The 18,517-nt window shown below is 42.4% G+C and overlaps 1 protein-coding gene across 2 annotated transcripts in view; it reads left to right on the top strand.

Moving 5' to 3' along the window:
• Positions 1-18,517, top strand: part of LOC105692966 (3-phosphoinositide-dependent protein kinase 1) — a 315,671-nt gene that overhangs the window by 214,307 nt on the left and 82,847 nt on the right. For both annotated transcript variants that reach the window (XM_048660351.1, XM_048660352.1), the window contains one exon: positions 803-853. In XM_048660351.1, coding sequence (XP_048516308.1) covers positions 803-853 — 51 coding nt within the window. The remainder of the gene's footprint in view (positions 1-802; positions 854-18,517) is intronic.

The raw sequence follows: 18,517 nt of genomic DNA on the forward strand, positions 1-18,517 counted from the left end.
CCCCTTTCTCGAAGGCCAATTATTACTCGGTGCTAATTACGCGTGGAATTCATTTGTCGAACAATACTTTCTACCTTCCGATTCTAATTCTTCCTCAATTTTTGAACTAGACGCCGTTCATTGTAACCTCGAGAACGGTGATATCAGTTATGTACTCGCCTATCGCGCAGTAGCATTCGAAAATTTTCAAATATCATACACCGTGTAGATATACATACACACGGGTGTCCACGTGTACACCGTATAGTTGTATACATGTATGTAAAACAAACATGGAATAATTTATTCGACTCGTGATGGAAAGGAAACATTCTTAAAATATAATACGTAGATTTCACGCCGAGAAAGAGGAAAAAAAAAAATGACGCGGTATATAAATATAGCGATGGAGAAAAAAAAACAAAAAAAAAAATCCAAACAGAAATGTACAAAATTAATGGTGGTTTCGATTAAACGGTTGATTGGGATTAAAATGGGATTGAATCAAGATTGAAACGAGAGAGTTATTGATTGCAGCGAGGCCTTGATCGGAACGCTTGGAATCCGGTTTACGCATTCCTGCGTACCAGTCGTGAAGAAATTATTTACCAATCGACCTCGTTAATTGCCCAAGACTAGAAATACTGATTTGCAATTAACCAATGATGCATTTAAGTGATTTCACCAACGACCGGACCCTGTATACCGGCTAATAAAAACAGTTTTCGTTTTTTTTTTTTTTTCTTATTCCCATGTCTCTCGTCTTCATATCTCATCCTCTCTGTTTTTATTATACCAATTAACATGCTTTTATACGTTACAGATTGAACCCGAAATTTTTCAACCCGACGATCATCTGCCTTTTGCTGAATTGGTAAGTGCTCGATAATTATTTTATCGAATAAAAACCTTTCGTAAGAAACAACACGACGCCAAACAATCCGCCGATACGAATTCAACTGGAAAATTTCTCCGCTCTTTTCATTCTCATCTTCGTTTCCTTCTTACACGTTAGTTGTCGTGGTTTGAAAACGCTGATGCGATTAGTTTACGCTCGACGGTAAATGACCTGCGTATAAATCTCTGATGAATAAAAAGGTTGAAAAGATGAACGGCGACTTACTAGGTACGATGTGACAACTAAGTTGGGGCTTACTTCTCTCCTGTCGTTATCTCAAAGTGGGCGACCGCACGATACGTGATAAGATGTATAAGGCCATATCTATTACGACCGTTTTACAGGCCGCAAGCACAACCTCCATTGACGAGAATTCCCGGAAAGCTATGAGGAAAAAATCCAACCGACCTCAGTCTGGATTTTCCTCTCTTTTGTCGCAGGTCTGTTTTGTTATGTATACATGAAATGTCCGCGGGAATATAACGCCTACCTGAAAATCCCGCTGGATTTATTTATACGTATTTTTATGAAAAATTCTATTCAACAATCACGTGGCGTGTTAAAAGCTACCGAGGAGGAGGTTATCTCGTTAAACCTCAGCCGTAAGAGCGGCTGTACATTTAACTTATTGAATGTCGAGTTACGAAATATCTCGGCATCTTTTTTGTAGTACTTCGGCGATTACAGCAATGCCGGCGGATGTTAGAGAGAGATTCGACGTTGCATCAGACTCCGTACACTTTTAAGTATCGGAGAAAAGACAGAGAACCCGTAAACAACTCGTATTATTCACACCGCGACTACATCATCATCCAATCGTTTCGCTGCAACGAACCGTTTTATTAAACTTGTTTGTTTCCTTTTCCAATTGAAGCATTTCATTTTTATTTTACATTGTAGTGTTCCCTTGTTTTTTTTTTATACGTTCCTCTCCGTCTCTCGTTTCCTGCTAAATAACATCAACACGTGAACAACGCGTGATTGATAATTTTTTCTCTCTTTCCGCGAATTCTCCGCATCACGTGCATTACCGCTGTAATTGAGAGAAAAAAATTTACGTACATTTCACCGTTGAATTTGACGCGGCCCTACCGGGTGCAACCTATTTCACGTAGCTGCATAGCCTCTGTGAATTGCACGAGTGAGGCATTGAATTTATTGATCAGCAAGTACAGGATTAGATTCCAGCTTACATAGAAGCCACATAGTGCAAAGAGAGACGTACGAGGCAACGATACACTTGTAATATCCGACGTGTGTAAAATCTCCTCGCTCCGAATCGCTCCACTTTCTACGAAGAAGAGAGAATTAAAAACAAAATTGCCGAGCCCATTTTTCCAGCATCGAAGGAGGAACGAATCGGCGAATAAAATTGCTTTTCAACGCAGATCTGAAATACCGATAAAACGATCGTCGTACTTCCTGCTGTCCGGATATATCTACCTTTCCAGATCTATGCGAGTGCAACATTTTTGTAATTGTTTTTTTTTTTTTTTTTTTTTTTTTTTAACTGCATACGCGGAGGACACTTAACTTCACTCTTAGCTATGACGGATTGACGTTTACGAGTACATAACACGCCGACCGTGTCGTCTAACCACTTCCGCGTTCGCGTGTACGACGTACAAAATTACAATCATACATGTAATTTTTTCTAGCCCATGTTCATTCCATCCGACTATGCGAGAAACATGGATTTTACCGGATGGGAAAAAAAAAGTGATACCATTATAATTGTATACGCGTACCAAGGTGGTCCTTATTTGGAGCAGCGCAGCAATGGAAAGAAAAAAATGACCGTCAAGTCTCAAAAACCGCATGTTATACAAATGGGAGAATTCTTTGTATTTATTTGCAGACATCTGAGCTATGAGAGCAACGGAATTCAAAAATGATCGAAACGAGGACCACCCCAACGTGTACGTAATTTAGTTTTGAGAATCGTGGGACGTGTATCCCCAAACGTAAAGCATAACCTGAAACGAGGCGAAGAAGATCGGCGCCAACTGGCTCTAGTTTCGTTTTTTTTTTTTTTCGTAGGTAAGAATGTAGGAAAGATACGTACACCTATACATATATTTACGTTAGCGCATCTCGCCGGCTCAGTTACGCGATACGCACGACAGATGATCGTCGTCGTAGTTGTCGTCGTTGTCGCAGACTATTCAAACACGAGCCCCATTTCGTCATTGAACCGACGATAAAAATAATTACCTGCTTGGAGGTAAACACGGGACTTTGTTGGAACACAAGTTGATCATACGCCGTTCTGCCTCCGACGACTATGTGTGTAACGTATGTACATGCTTTGTGAGATATCGAGTCGTTACTCCGATACAGGCGCCAGTGACAACGCGAATGATAGGAAAGCGTGAGCCATCTTATCTGTATGACCCAGTTAAAGACGAGGGAAAAACTAGAAAAGAGGACAAATTTTCTCACGTGTTGGTGGACGCACACCTAGATAGCTGCGAGGTGGAAATAAATTTTTCGAAACATACGTCTGCTCGATACGAAACGAAAGATTTCTCGTCTTTTTTTTTTTTTTTTTTTTTTCATTTCCCTATCATTTCGGGAGGGGAAACCCTTCGATATCCATACGCGACTTCCACCGCCGTTGAAAGGCTTCCGAATAAGTTGGGTCGCATTGTCGATAAAGAGAAGAGGAAGACTACACCGGGATCTACTTCCGGTTCACCGGTTTCCCGACTCTCTTTGGTTATACCTACCTACCCGCCTGTGTCGATACCATATAGGTATATCGGCGAGTATTTAACGAACGCGGGGTTGAATACGTGACCACGAGGACAATCGGTAACGCCTATAGCAGATACGTGAGTATTTTATACTATACGGTATATGTATATAGCGTAATATCGTATAAATTACCCCGTACATAAAACCACCGCACGGAGAGACGTGTTTCGTCCATGATCTATAGCGTATAAGTGTAACACTCGTGACGTCGGACGTCTTGCGTCAAGAGCGTAAGAGTTTAGTTTCCACGTGTGCGACCCAGACACTGCAGCTTACAATTAATAGTCGGTTTAAACACGGACGAGGAGAGCATCGCGTACGTACATACGTATATACGTACATACCTCTATATACATGTTACATACATTATTGTTCCACATATCGAGTCGAGCATTTTAATCTGAATTCTCTATCTCGAGTCTGTAACGAGCCTCGAATATTAAATACAAAATACGCAGGGGTCCCGCGGTCGCAGCAGGAAGCGGGGAATCGACCAGTTTATGGCGACGCTATGCTGCGCCGCGCTACGCTACGTCGGGAATTCCCAACGTTTCCCTCGGGAATTGCTACAAACTGAGAGATAAGTAATTTATAATGATCCGGCTGCACGCGCCCGAGTCGACAGGTACACACATACCCTGTTGTATACCTCGTACTCCACCTCGTTAAAAGTTACCTGATTACAATTAGTGATACTATATTCCGAAGCATATAGCCCCCTCCTCCCCCCCTCCTCCCCCCCTCGTCCCGCACACGCGAATTTTCCGCGCACACGATGCTCCTACATCTTGACGATTAATTCGCTTCATTTTCTTCCCCATTTCTGCCTTCCCAACGAGCACCAGAAACTCGGGACCCTTAGCGAATTAATGACGAGTGAAAAGTGAAGCGAGATTCTTCCAAGGAATGAATGATATTTCAGAAGTTTGGAAAAAATACGATAACAATCCACGATGTTATTAATTACGGATGTTACGCGGGGTATTCCTCGGTAAATCCAGTTATCAAAATCGTGCGTGTGCAGACTTTTCTCCCACCACTGCCTAGGTGAATTTCCTAGCGATAGCGTACGCTCACCGAATAAAATCCCATCACAATTGCGGTGGAGAAAGTTTTTACCGAGAATCCAACTACGCGTATTGAGATTAAACAACGTCTTATCTTTGATAAAGAAAACTCGCCATAGCCACGAGACTCGCGAGAGGATGAAGAACAACGATAATAATTCACTCCGTTAATTACGTAATCGTAGAGGAAAAGAATGTGTTCACTATCGTAGCGTAATGCAAACCATTAAGGTCATGCCGCGTGTAAAAAAAAAAAAAAAAACGAGGGTAAAGAAGGAAAGAAAGAAAGAAAGAAAAAAATTACGAGATGCCAGATTATGACGCAGGTGATCGAACGGGGCGCGTGCATTCGTCTGTACCCCACCGAACCGACGAGGTGCCGGGATCACTAAATGGAGCTGTGAAGAACCAAAGTAAAACGGGACGACGTGAACATGGCCACCACGGGGTAAAGCCGTACGCATGACTTGGACGGAACGAGACGTAACTAGGTACGTACGTACACGTACGTAGGCATCTAGACGGTACGTAGATGGGTACGGGTACATAGGTGTATGTATATATAAAGTCGACGCGACGCACAACGTACGGCACGTCGCATCGCGGCGCGTCGCGGCGCCGTCGACGAGCAACAGGTGGTTCCCGATTGTCATCGCACACGTGCGGATCAACGATTCTCCCGTACACACGAACACACGAGAGAACGCGTCGCTTCTCTATCTCTTCCCCTTGTAACACATCGCCTCGAATATACCCCGCGCGCACGAATGGTAATTCATATAATGTAAGACCGATAAAGTCGACGTCGCGTTGGCGAAGAAAATTGTTACACCACCGTAGGAAAAGACCGCGGTAACCCGACCATGATTCTAAAAATGTAAGTAGAAGTGCATTCGACGAGGTTCCTCGACTGCCGCGGTTTTCCGCATCATTGGACACCAGTTGCTCGACGGCGGAAGGTACCGTCGGACGCGATGAGTTTTTTCACCGTGAATTGTGCCGCCGGTCTGAATCTAGACGGTGGTTCGGTACATCCACTACAGATCTTACGACTTAAATTAGAACTGTGCCGAGATAGAAAAATCTTTCAAGTCGATTGTCCCTTGCGGTAGGTATTTTGTAGGTGAACCATTAGATTAGTTTATTGTCCTTTGGAGCACCAGACCTGCCAACCGGAATCGTACGTATACAACGTGCCGCACCGGATGCACCGGTGCGGATCTGGAGGGACAGAAATTCAGTTAATTGTACAAAAAGAGACAATAGAAGGAACAACTACCGACTCCCCGGCTTGTTTCTCCTTGCGACTACTTGCTACTCGAGTCAAGTCCCGCACGATTAAGCGCGACAATTTCCAACTCGTTTCCCCCTTTTTATTCCTCACAGTTTTTCAGCCCCTTCAGCTCTTCCGTACCACGACTCCTGTTGTTGCAGTATTTAACAATGAGCGAAATCCACAATCTGAAGAGAAAAATAAATCCCCGCCTTAATCGTATCTCCGCAGTTTCAACGAGATTCCAACTTGGATTTACCCGTACACATATTTACGCGTTCGTTCGTCCGAACGGGGACTTCCCGGTAATGTGAGTAGAATGCTTATTGGTTGCTTAGAGATATTTTCTTAATTATCGCCGCATGAATAGCGGTTCGTTAACAGAAGAGTTTGCTGCTGTAATAAATGCGGTGTTGATTGGGAAATTTTTCATTGTTATCGCGGTTCTTCGTAACACTGACTCAACGTCCATTCCGAACGTCCCTCCAGCCATCGCGTCTGAAAAAGTTCGCCAGATCCTTCGATCGAATGATCGAAAGACAATAAGGAGACAGGCGCACGAATTTTCAAAACTAATTGTAAGTGCTAAGGCCGCATCGACCGATCGTTCCAATATCGATCAAAATCAATCGGCTCGATCAGTTTGACCCTAGACGTTATGTGCACCGCGTGCGATCGGTGAACTAACATCCATCGGTTGAACACTCTGAAAATTCATTAAACTTCGGACTCGATTACCCGGTGGATCGCTGCTATGTACTCTGAAACCATTCGAACAAAATGAAAACAGCCGATTCATCCACCGATGGGAATAACCCGAAGAAAGACAAGAGGCCCGAACGAACGTCAAATGCCATCTAATGCCAACTCGTCAATTTTCAACCACCGAATCATCCTCGTCGCCTTTGTTTCTAATTTTATACACGGAAGTTAAGTAAACGGTCAACTACGAATTCACCGTGCACGAGTATTTCCAAAATTTGTCTCTTTTTCCTTTTTTTTTTGAGTAGAAAACCTCGATAGTCGTGTTAAAAGGAAGGAGGGGGGGAGTTAATTGAGAAACGAGCTTTGTCAAGTTACGGCGATAACACGAAAACACGTGCATCAAATGAGTCGGACGAAGAGTCGCGGTTCACGTTGTCGTTGCCAGTGCGAAAAGAAAAACTACAAAATGACGTCAATGAGAGTTAACCCTGACTGCGTTAAATAAACATTGATCAGAGAAGCGAGGTGATATCAAAGCTGTTATTCAACGCATTTATAGCTTCAGCATGTTATATTGTATCACAGGATACACCTCGTACGTGCATCGCGAGTAGGTATATCGCTACAATTAGATTTAAAAGAAATGTGACAGTAACAACAAATCTGATCAGATACCAGAAACGTTATCGTATCATATTTTGATCGTTTATATAGTAGATCGAACCGCGATTACGACCCAATGTAATCGCGATATCGGGCGACACGATCGCTCCATACTTTTCTAATCTCGATTCAAGTCGCCTCTTTGTCCGCCAAATTGGCGGCGGTGCTATCTTCGAATTACAATTCGAGACTTTATGATTCGGGAAACACTCAATTTTCATTCATGTGTTGCGCTTTGATTGTTACCCACCGTGTTTCGAATGAAGAAAAAAAAAAAATTAATTCCAGTACACGAGAATTCGTTTTTTTCAAGTTTTTTTTTTTTTATTTTTCTCCGTAGTCACTCGATGAAGGCATCACCACGATGACAGGTATTAAGCATGTATACGAAACAGGGCAGGGCAGAGACCGAGCAATTATTGAATCATCATACCTACGCATCAGCTATTTATACATTCTTAAAACGCCACGCGCCGCTGCTAGATCCTAAACGTGAAATTTTACCCGTCGACGACCGCTGTGCCAAACACGTATGAAAAAATTCATTATATTACAAACGTGTGTCTCCAGCTTTCCATTTATTTTCTTTTTCTTTTTTTTTTTCTTCTTTTACATTTTTGTTCGTCTTTTTTCTTCAATATTCCTCATTACCGTGACCTCGGAGTTTGATAAGATCGTGGGAAATCGAAATGAATATATTATTCCCGTCATATCGAACATTTATCAGGAGAGAGGAAATTCCAAACATTCCCGATTACCTTACCAATCTTTTTATAATATTCGCATTAAATGCACGTCCATCGGACACCTGACCATCAACGTATGCCCGACTCATTCGCGCGCTTCGCTCCGATCGGTTAATTTCACAGAGTTTTGCAAACACCGACGATCGCTCTGAGACGGGTTGACAGCGACTACGCGACCAGGAGAAAAAGAAGAATAAAAAAAAAAAAGAGAAAAAGGGGGAAAAAAAGTAGAAGCATAGAAGCGTTGCGCCGGAACAGGCTCCGCCGTGAGTGTTGACGTAATTTGCAAATTTGTAATGCAAATGTCACTCATAACGGATGAATTTAGAAGCGCTTATGCGAACCGGATGAAATACGGCATTCAATTTCACGATCTATGTGTACACAGGTAGTTTGCCTAGACTGGTATCCGTGCGACAATTTTCATGTGGTACGTCACATTCATCTAAGATTTTGGATTTATGTGTGCTAAAAAATGATCGGGAGACACTCGATCATTCGAACGTAAAAGAGAAACAATAAAAGGGGATTCGTAGAGGGATAGATTGTTGGATCGAGGGGAGTTGTGCGGATTGTTAAGAGCGCCATGATTTTTCTCTCGGTGTACAAATCCGGGCCGATTACGAAGAGATAGATGGTCGGGTGGAACGACGTGTAACGGCCCTTCGTTCCAGTTCGATGCACCATATTCGAGTACCTATTACAGAAGGTATATATAGATAGAGATATAGAGAGATAGAGGGTTGGGGGATAGATAAGAGAAACTGGCGTACATCAACCCCGTGAATAACGGGACCCGGTATATATCAAGGGTAGGTGCAGCGGCGGCGATCGCCGGGCCTATTTGGCTTAGGCAAAGTCCTGTTTCAACTACCTGGAAAATGGAGTTAAACTCGTATTTGCGTTAAATTGAATCGTTAATGAACTAAATTCCACCAGCTTCGAGCTGACGTCGCGTCTTAACTCCACCGGATCGTTTGATATTCGGTAGTTCAATTATTTCACCCTCAAAACTCGTTCGGATACCCAGACTCGCATCCGCGTCACTACGCGGTACGCGCCTCTCGTATCGTAAAAATACAACACCGATTGCGCGACGAGAGCATTCTCCGCTCTTTCGACGATTATAATTCGGCACCGGCCCTTCGGCGGCGTCGTGCCCTTGGAGAGAAACAAATCGCTCGTGTGTGTAACCCTGCGTGGGGGGTACGAGAAGATTATGTAACACATGTGAAAAAATTGCGTGTAATAAATACGTCGGTGTACGAATTCACGTACGATACGATGTGCGTCTGGTATGAAAGTAGTTATTGACGCAACCAGCCGATCAGTCAACCGATTGTAAACCAGTAGACAGTTTTGTATGGGACAATTTTCTTCGATGACGACGCCAAGCGGTAGCGGGTCCAGAGTTCCTGCAATAAATTGTTTCCCGGACTTATCGTTTGAGCAGTTGACAAATAGCGATTCCGAATGACCGTCTAATGGCGTCTGTATGAGATCAATGGAATAGATCGAACCGATTACTCGTTGAAGCCATAAATCACTTGGACCGACTACTCGGCCCATTACTCATCCATCGATCTCGTTGATTTTAATTAATAAATTCCATTAACGATTCGTCAAAACGCCGCTATCAACGACAAACGAGGAAGTGTTCAGCGACTGAATTCCATAATTTAAGTTTGCTTGCGTTTGTGAGAATTTTTCGTTGACATCGGAGGTAATACATGGTAGAAGAATTCAAGTAATCTGAACGCATGAATAAGCCTGAATTCTTCGTATACGTCATTCGCAGTATACCTTAACCCCTGCACTTGTCATTTACGCTGTATTCTGGATTAATTTATCGGAAAAGTCACGTAATCGTTATTGAGCCTTGATCGATCTAGGAGTTTATTATTCCCGTCAGTACTCGGGATTTTATAATCCTTCAAAAATGTCAGAATTCCATGTAGCGATAAGGAATACCGTTGCCCTGCAGGTATTTAGTATTATTGAGCATCGACAACATTCCGTAGCTTACACACGTCGTAAAATTCATCAACGATCACGTGATTTTATTGGGTCCCAAGTACTCGGCATTAAATGCGCAGTCTAATAAACTAAAGTATGGAAGAGACTAAGATATAACAATGTGTAACGGAGTGAAGGAGAAACAAAATTTATATCACCTGCTGCACAAATTTTAGTCATTCATAATTCAATATTGGTTGGCAGGGCAGTGGGTGAAGAATTAACCAAAAAAATCCATCAGACATTGATTCGATTTATTGGGTACGACTAACAATAAGTGCAATTGATATAAGATCAGCATGTGCGATATGATATGATATGTTTGCATCGCCATTTTATAAGGCTTACATAGTAGGTAAGCGCACACTTAGCGAATGAGATATCTCGATTGGTTTCCGTTGAAGCTCAAATTAATCGATGATTCCTATCTTGGTTTATATGGTATTCCTATATGTTTTGATCCCAGAACTCCGAATCTGAAAGCCCAATTGATTTGTTCATAACATTGATCGAGTTATCGTATATTTTTCACTTTTCGGAGCAGAAAAATTGAGATATCTCGATGAGAAAAAATTGTAGCTCAATTTACTCAACGGATTCGTGTTCCTGGGGTCAACATACGTCAGAAAAGCATCATACAATTGACGAATACTTCATTTTCAACCGGAAAATCGAAAAAATCCAAAGGAGTTCCCCTAGGAATTTTGTCGATTTTGGGCCAAAAAAAAATATTTTATTTTATATGCTATTCTTATGTATTTTGACCTCAGGAATCCGAATTCACAAGTTAAATTGATCTACCTATAAAATTGATCGAGTTATCGCCAATTTTTCGCTTTTTGGAGCATAAAAATGAAGATATCTCGATGGGAAAAAATCGTAGCTCAATTTACTCAACGGATTCGTGTTCCTGAGGTCAAAATACATAAGAAAAGTGCCATACGATCAATTTTAAAAAATAAAAATTTTTGACCAAAATTTGAGATTTTTCCAAGGGGTACCCCTTACGATTTTTTCAAATTTTGGCCAAAAATTTTTATTTTTTAAAATTGATCGTATGGCACTTATCTTATGTATTTTGACCTCAGGAACACGAATCCGTTGAGTAAATTGAGCTACGATTTTTTCCCTTCGAGATATCCTCAAATTTATGCCAAAAATCACGAAAAAATGGGGATAACTCGGTCAATTTTAGAGATAGATCAATTTTTCTTTCGAATTCAGATTCCTGAGCTCAAATTGCATTAATATAGACTAAAAAATCAATTTTATATTTTTGACTCCAAAAAGCCAAAAATTGGCGATAACTCGGTCAATTTTAGAGATAGATCAATTTTTCTTTCAGATTCGAATTCCTGAGGTCAAAATACGTCAGAAAAGGGCAATACGGACGATTTTTGGGATACTTAATTTTTGGATCAAAAATCGAAAAACTCCAAACGGGTACCCCTTGGAATTTTAGCGATTTTGGACCAAAAAAAAATATTTCATATGCTATTCTTATGAATTTTGACCCCAGGAATCCAAATTCACAAGTTAAATTAGTCTATCTGTAAAATTGATCCAGTTATCGCCAATTCTTCACATTTTGGAGCCGAAAAATGGAATCATCCGGATAGTTTTAGTCGCAGAATGATGAAAGATTAAATGAAGAAGACATAACAAACAAAATAAAGTAAATATCCAATTAGGTACGTTCGTACATGCGATGTACATACAGAGAGAGATTGAGAGGAAGCGAGAGATTGAGAAAGAAAATAGGAATGAGAATAAAAGGACACGAAAGGTATTTCGTACCGCATAGATCGTCGAATGGTTACGCCCCGCGTTCGATTTCAACATAATTACCTCGCAACGAACACTGAGTATAGATGATACGAAGAGATTGAGGTAACGGAAGTTCGAAGGCGTATCAGACGTATCGGGTGGCGAGGTGTTCACATAGCGTGGAGGCAATGTTGGTAAGGTGTCAGCTAGCACCTCCTTCATCCTGCTCTTAGAAACTCAAACGGTGCTCCATACCCCCTCCGGTGTATGAAGCAAAAGAGAAAGAAGAAAAAAGAACAAAAAGTACGGTACCTATATAACGAACCTATAGGAAACGGAAATCATCCCTAAACGTCTGCGATATCCGAGATGAGAGAGTTATTCATTGTGTTCGGGTCGATTCGTTCGTTAGTAGATATCCACGAGGTACGACGGTGCATTACGAATACTTATTATTCTTCCTTTGAAAGTGCATTTCTCAGGGCGGTAGCCTAGGATCCCCAGTGAAAAGTAAAAGAATAAAAAAGAAGAAGACTCCCTATCGCATTTCCCTAAATTCTTTTTTCAATTTTTTTATCCCCTACCTCCGCCGCTCTCGCTCAGCGTTGCTCAATCATTCGGTACTCCGCATCCCCCAAGAATTCCGTACGCCGTAGGTATTGGTGCATAGTACAGAGACCGAATACGAAAACAAGAGGCTCCGCTCTCTTTTCTTTTACACCGTCCCATTTCGAATTCTCCCCCTTTTCAGTGAGAAAATATCTCGTAGAGCAGAATCTACTTTGTTCGGTGTAAATAATACCTGATTAGAGATCCAGCATTCACAGCCCAGCCAACAGCAGCTACTGTCAGTTGGCTTTTCTTTCAACGATTTACCTTACAATCGACCGACAACAATGTCGCAGGTATATCCGATCGTCGTGTAACAATAATCTTCTAGCGAAAACTTATTAGCTCGATATCTCCCCGACAGATTTGCCAAACGTCTGGATCAGAGCGCCGTATCGCGGGTACGGTAGTATAGTGGAAGAATAAATTAGTCAACAGATTCCAGACCTAACCCAACAGCTTTTCGAGTGTCACTCATCCGCTCTCGCGGTATCAACGAGAACGGTCTCTAAGAGGGTCGACGTTGACGTCTTCGTCGCAATGAATAAATAATAGAGAACAATAAAGGAGAATCGAAAAAAAAGATGGAACAATTTCAACGGAATAAAAAAAAAAAAACAGTTAAGAAGAAGACTAAAAAAAAGAAGAGAAAAAAAGTAGGTCCCATAATGCCCAATTGTATGCAAATGTAATCCAATCTTTTTAGATGAGGTGGTGATAACCGGCATCGAAAAGCCGGATGTCGCCACTATCCAAGTGTATGATAATGCAGCATTGAAAAGAACGCCAACGTCGTAGCCGCGCTGGTTATACTTACTGTCCACCGCGTACCCTAGTGTCTCGTCTATCCACGTCCGTCGTTTTGTTGTCCATCACTCGCACGGTCAATCCATTCGATTACCGTCCAGATCCTTGAATATGCATCGTCGGATTTATCGTAAAATGAGCCGACGTTATCGCTTCTTGATTTTATTATCGTCGTTAATCGTGCTATAGTTTCACTCACTGATTATCAGTTCAAATAAGTTCCATTTAGAGTCATAGAGTCAACCCATTCATGTATATTGTAAAATATTTATATCATATTCAACACCCCATCTTACGAATCTAACAGATCTTTTTTTTTTTCTCCTCTCGATTTATTATACACTCAGATATTTCAGACGATTCGTAGACAGATTATTGAAGATCTATAACTTCCCGGTAAGCCACCCGAGCACGTCGGATATCGTACAATTATTGCGAATGTTATCCTTTGGTCTGGGCGATTCCGAATCGTAATGCACTTGCAGGTACGCCAAACAAGATATGATCATTATCACTCCGCAATATCGAATAAATACAAAGCGATCGGGTGTAGGTGGACATTGATCGGTGCATGTGCAGCCGGTGGTCATTCCAACTTATTCGCCAGCAATAATTTAATTGATTTTTGAGATTATATATGCACCTACCGTATTTATGAACACATCTTACAAACTGCTATACAGCCAATACCTGCAGGTAACCACTTGCGATACCTATTAACCGATCTATCGCGTAATAATCGCCCAGTCAATTACCCGAGATATAATTTAACATTCAATTTTTTTTTTTTTTTTCGTTTCAACTTTTGTCTATCTAATAATTTTTTTTATTTTTTTTTCAACAATTTATATCATCGAGGATGAATTTCTACCGGTGATCGACGGTTGTAGAACACGTTACGCGTTATCGTATCGTTAGATTGTCGAGATATAATTTATTTAAGAAGGGGGTGGCGATTTCTCGAGAAAAGAACACCAGATCGCGATAGTCCGAATTACTGGGTACGTAAAGCCTGCAAATCCGCTTGCGTCATCGCAAGCGAGTTATGCCCACCATCATCGATATGGAAGTTATCGGAAACGATGACTAAACGTAATTAGAGGGATTAATGTAGATTGCGCGCGATTTTATCTAATTTACGCAATTGCGATACCGTCCGAATACGTGGCTGAAAATCTTCAGTCACGAAGATGATGAGTTGGCCGAAAAAAGTCAAGCAAGCTTATACGTACATTACGCGTCACGGCCAAAGACAGCTTTTCATAGGTATTATTCAACCGCAATCTCTCCTACTACGACAGCGTACGTATCGAGCGAGCGTTAAAGCTACTGTTCGAATCGCAGCGCGGCGGCACAGACTTCTGAGGATATCGAGGTACACATCGAGGCTCTTTTCATGGAAAATAATATGCAGCCAAACAATGCGAGGACATTTCACTCGCACAGGTCTCGTTCGACGTCCGTACGGGGGGGGGTTGGAGAAAAAGTGGAAAATTTTAATAATGAAAAATTCAATCGAATTTTCAAGTATCGATTACCGCTTCGCTCGCCTGTCTATTCCAACTGTTCTTCGGTCACGAGCGTTCTCATTAAATCATCATGTGCATGGCTGCCGCGCGGTCCCGAGATACAGGTATATTATTATGCATACAATATTGGCATAACAGCAGGTCGGAAGGAAGAATAGCCCGGCGTCTTTTCTGCGGTTTTCGATATACCAACCCTCGCTAATTCATTCAACGCGGATATAATGCAGGCATAGAATAATAAGGCGAGACACGCGCTATTGGAACGTCAACTACATCGACGAACTGTAACTAGGCGTTATATCTGCGTGCGGGGAAATAGGTCGGTAGTTACGAGTAAACGTATTTACATAATGTAGGTATATGTAAGTGTTTATTTATTGCACAATATCCTCCTCGTTGATCATAATTTTTTTTTTTTCCTTCTTCTCCTTATGACATTTATATGGCAAATGGCGTGTTACCGCCGCTGCCGCACGATGTTCGGATATTCGTGCGGCGCGAACCGCGGCGATTCCAGTCGGGAGACGCGGGTTAATTGTTCGAAACGAGACGGAATGGCGCTTAAATTCATTTCGATCAATCCGCGCAACGGCAACAACCGTACGGCATTGGGAATCACGACCTTCTGTAACAGCGGCGTTAGTTGATTTATCCGGTAACATATCGTCGAAGCCCCATTCACCTCGACTTGCGACAGTGTTTTGTTATGTAAACGGGCACGTCTGATTTCCTGGGGGATCGTAACGAGACACCCGAGACAAATCGTTACACCTTCGTACCCGGCCATGTACACCGGCTACACGACTCTCCCTATACCTACGGCGAAATAAGGCGTGTAGAAAATGTACAAATCTGCTCCACACGCGCTCACTATACCTACAGTATACGCCTACATTTATTCCACGCACTTCGGCGGAGCTTAACGTTTCACGCATTAACACCTGATCCAAACTGAGAGTAGGCCACCGGTCGTTCTAATCCTCCCCTAAATCTCGTTTCCGGTTTATTTTAAATCGACACCTCGTATCCGTAGGCGTTCGTTGATATACGACGGCTGCCGAGTCCCGATACTCGATCTTTCGACGTGAAAAGAAATGTATGCGCGAAACGGTGAAATAAGAGGAACATTCTCGACTGTCGCGAAAATAAAAGCTATCGCCAAAAGTAACGGGGCGAAGTAAAAGTCGGTATAGAAAGGGAGAGGTCAGGGTGATTCGTGGCATTTGTCAAAGTGCAAAGTGCGTGTGTATATGTATGTATACGGGCGCGCATGGTATGGAATAAGGATGGCTCGTTGAACGGGGCAATGCGACGCGTCGCAAAACGGATGAATAATGAATATTGCAATAGCCGAGTAATAAAAATGTTTTATAAGATGTATGTGTCAGATATACTTGGAATAAAGTAGTAATTTCGTGTTCACCCCGCCGCCAATTGCGACAGAGACTACCCTACTAAATTTATCCGAACTTTTTTTCACGGGGACACCCCGTGTACAAGGAAAAAAAGCTCCGAGCGGATCATCGCCGAAAGAAGAACGGCGAAAAAACTAGCCGAATTGGATTAAAAATCGAGAAAAAGTACAAATGATATTTCGCAACGATATAAGAAACGGCATTCGGAGAGCAACGAAATCTCAATCTTTGCAATACACACGCGCTCTCACAATACCGCAAAAGAAATCCATCCTCACGCTATGCGCCTCGCATGAAAACTGCACGAATCTCTCTTATGGTTTGTTCGTGTCTTACCAGACTTGCCGAAAACAACCTAGAATTACAATTAATCCAACCTGCAGCACGTTTGTTTCCTCGAAGCGTGCTGCAGAGAACTGCACGTATACAACGTGGTGCTTGCGATAAAAAAAAAAAAAATAAAATAAAAAAACTAAATAAAAAAGCAGCAAAGAAATAAAAAAGGTTCGCCGCTGTGTGTGCAACGTTCACGAAACACACGGTAATTCGGATCAGGCAGCGACTGCAGCCAACAAACAAGCCCGTAATAATTCACCTTTCTCTCATATTTTTTTTTTTATTTTCTCTCGTTTTTTTTTCCTCTTCTACTCTACTCTCCGGACACACTCCCGGTAGAGAATATTCTTCAGCGCATGCAGATGTACCTGCTTACCTATCCTCTCGTCCACCTGCTCCAGATATCAAGTACTTTGCCGCTGCAACGCGTCAGCGCGACCACCGCGCCTGCGATGTGCTACCCTACCAATTATAACTGCACCGGGAGAGAGAGAGAGAGAGAGAGAGAGAGAGAAAAGAAAAAAGTGGTTGGAAAAAAACTTGGTTTATCAACACGTATGACAGATACGTTGGCGTCGACGCTATTCAGAGCAGGTAGATAGATATGACGTTGGCTCTACCGCGAAGGTGGTGGTGTTGTCCTTACGAACGGGGTGTTTCGTAAGAGCGCAGCAAGGCTCTGCGGTCGAAAGTCCTTACCGAACTCGCGTGCAATTCATATTTAGGTGTATGTGCGGTTAACGCTTACTCGTGTGCGAAATTTATACGGCGCATAGGTGAGGTATGCACGCGTTATATCACGCGTTTAGAAAACCATAAGGTAGTCGTGTGTGTGCGCGTTTCTCCGGGGCGTACCACGTTATATACCGCCGCCGCCGCCGCCGCCGCTCGGTGTACCGATGTGCGTTCACCTATACCCATTGTACGTACGTACACATCTTACGCGTGTATAGATGTGTGCGTGCGTGTGTACGTATCATAACACGAAGAATATATTTACCGTTAGTCAGACTATGCAGATATTTATGCACTCCGTAACCTAATATTATTGCGGTGTGTTCCTTATGCCGCTACGTCGAGAGTCCTATAGATTCTTTGTTTATAGAGTATAAATAAAACGAGCGATATATTAACATTGGCAAGGCTGATGATGCTTTTCCGCGATCCAACAACCGCGAACGGAACACGTCGCTGCAGTAGTCTCGTCTGGTGGCCTAGGCGTGGACAGTTATTACATTATACGCACAGCTGATTTGTTATTGGCCCTGATAAACCGCACGGGTGGATCGTAATTTGAACAAGGAGATCCGCGCGTACGTCAAAACGTTAGTACATGTACCCAACGAATATATATATATAGATTTATACGTGTATAGGTGATGCGTACATGGTTACTCGCGTACATGTAACGCCCGTTCCTCGAGGTAACTAAGAAGAACATTATGGCTTCTTGCCAGATGAAACTCACGTTTGCGCACAGTTATTCAAATGGCACAAATGGCAATTTTATCGTGCACTGAATCACCAAATTTTACTCCGTGAAACAAATTTTCCATACGTAGACGCGGGCCTTACGTGTCCCACGTGTGTACGTGCGGATACGAGGAACCTGACATCGTACCTACACACGCGCACGCCTCGTTTCACGGATTCCTTTTTTTTGTTTTTTTTTTTTCGCTCTTTTTCTATACCCTCAATAGCGTTTTTATACGCGACCAATGTTGAGAGGAGGCAAATACGCGGAAAAATATTTTCTGCTAGGATATATAGAAAATGATATCCTTCGGCAATCTCCATTCGTATGTATTATATACCTTGTACTTTTGATGCACGGTGCTTCGGAGCCGCGTTCGACGTCGTACAACAACCACCGCACTTACGATCGCAAGTTCATTCGAATCCGCCTCGATGCGTTGCAATGGAAAAAAAGGAACCCCCCCCACGCATACG

Source organism: Athalia rosae, chromosome 1, assembly GCF_917208135.1.
Source record: "Athalia rosae chromosome 1, iyAthRosa1.1, whole genome shotgun sequence".
NCBI lineage: Eukaryota > Metazoa > Arthropoda > Insecta > Hymenoptera > Athaliidae > Athalia > Athalia rosae.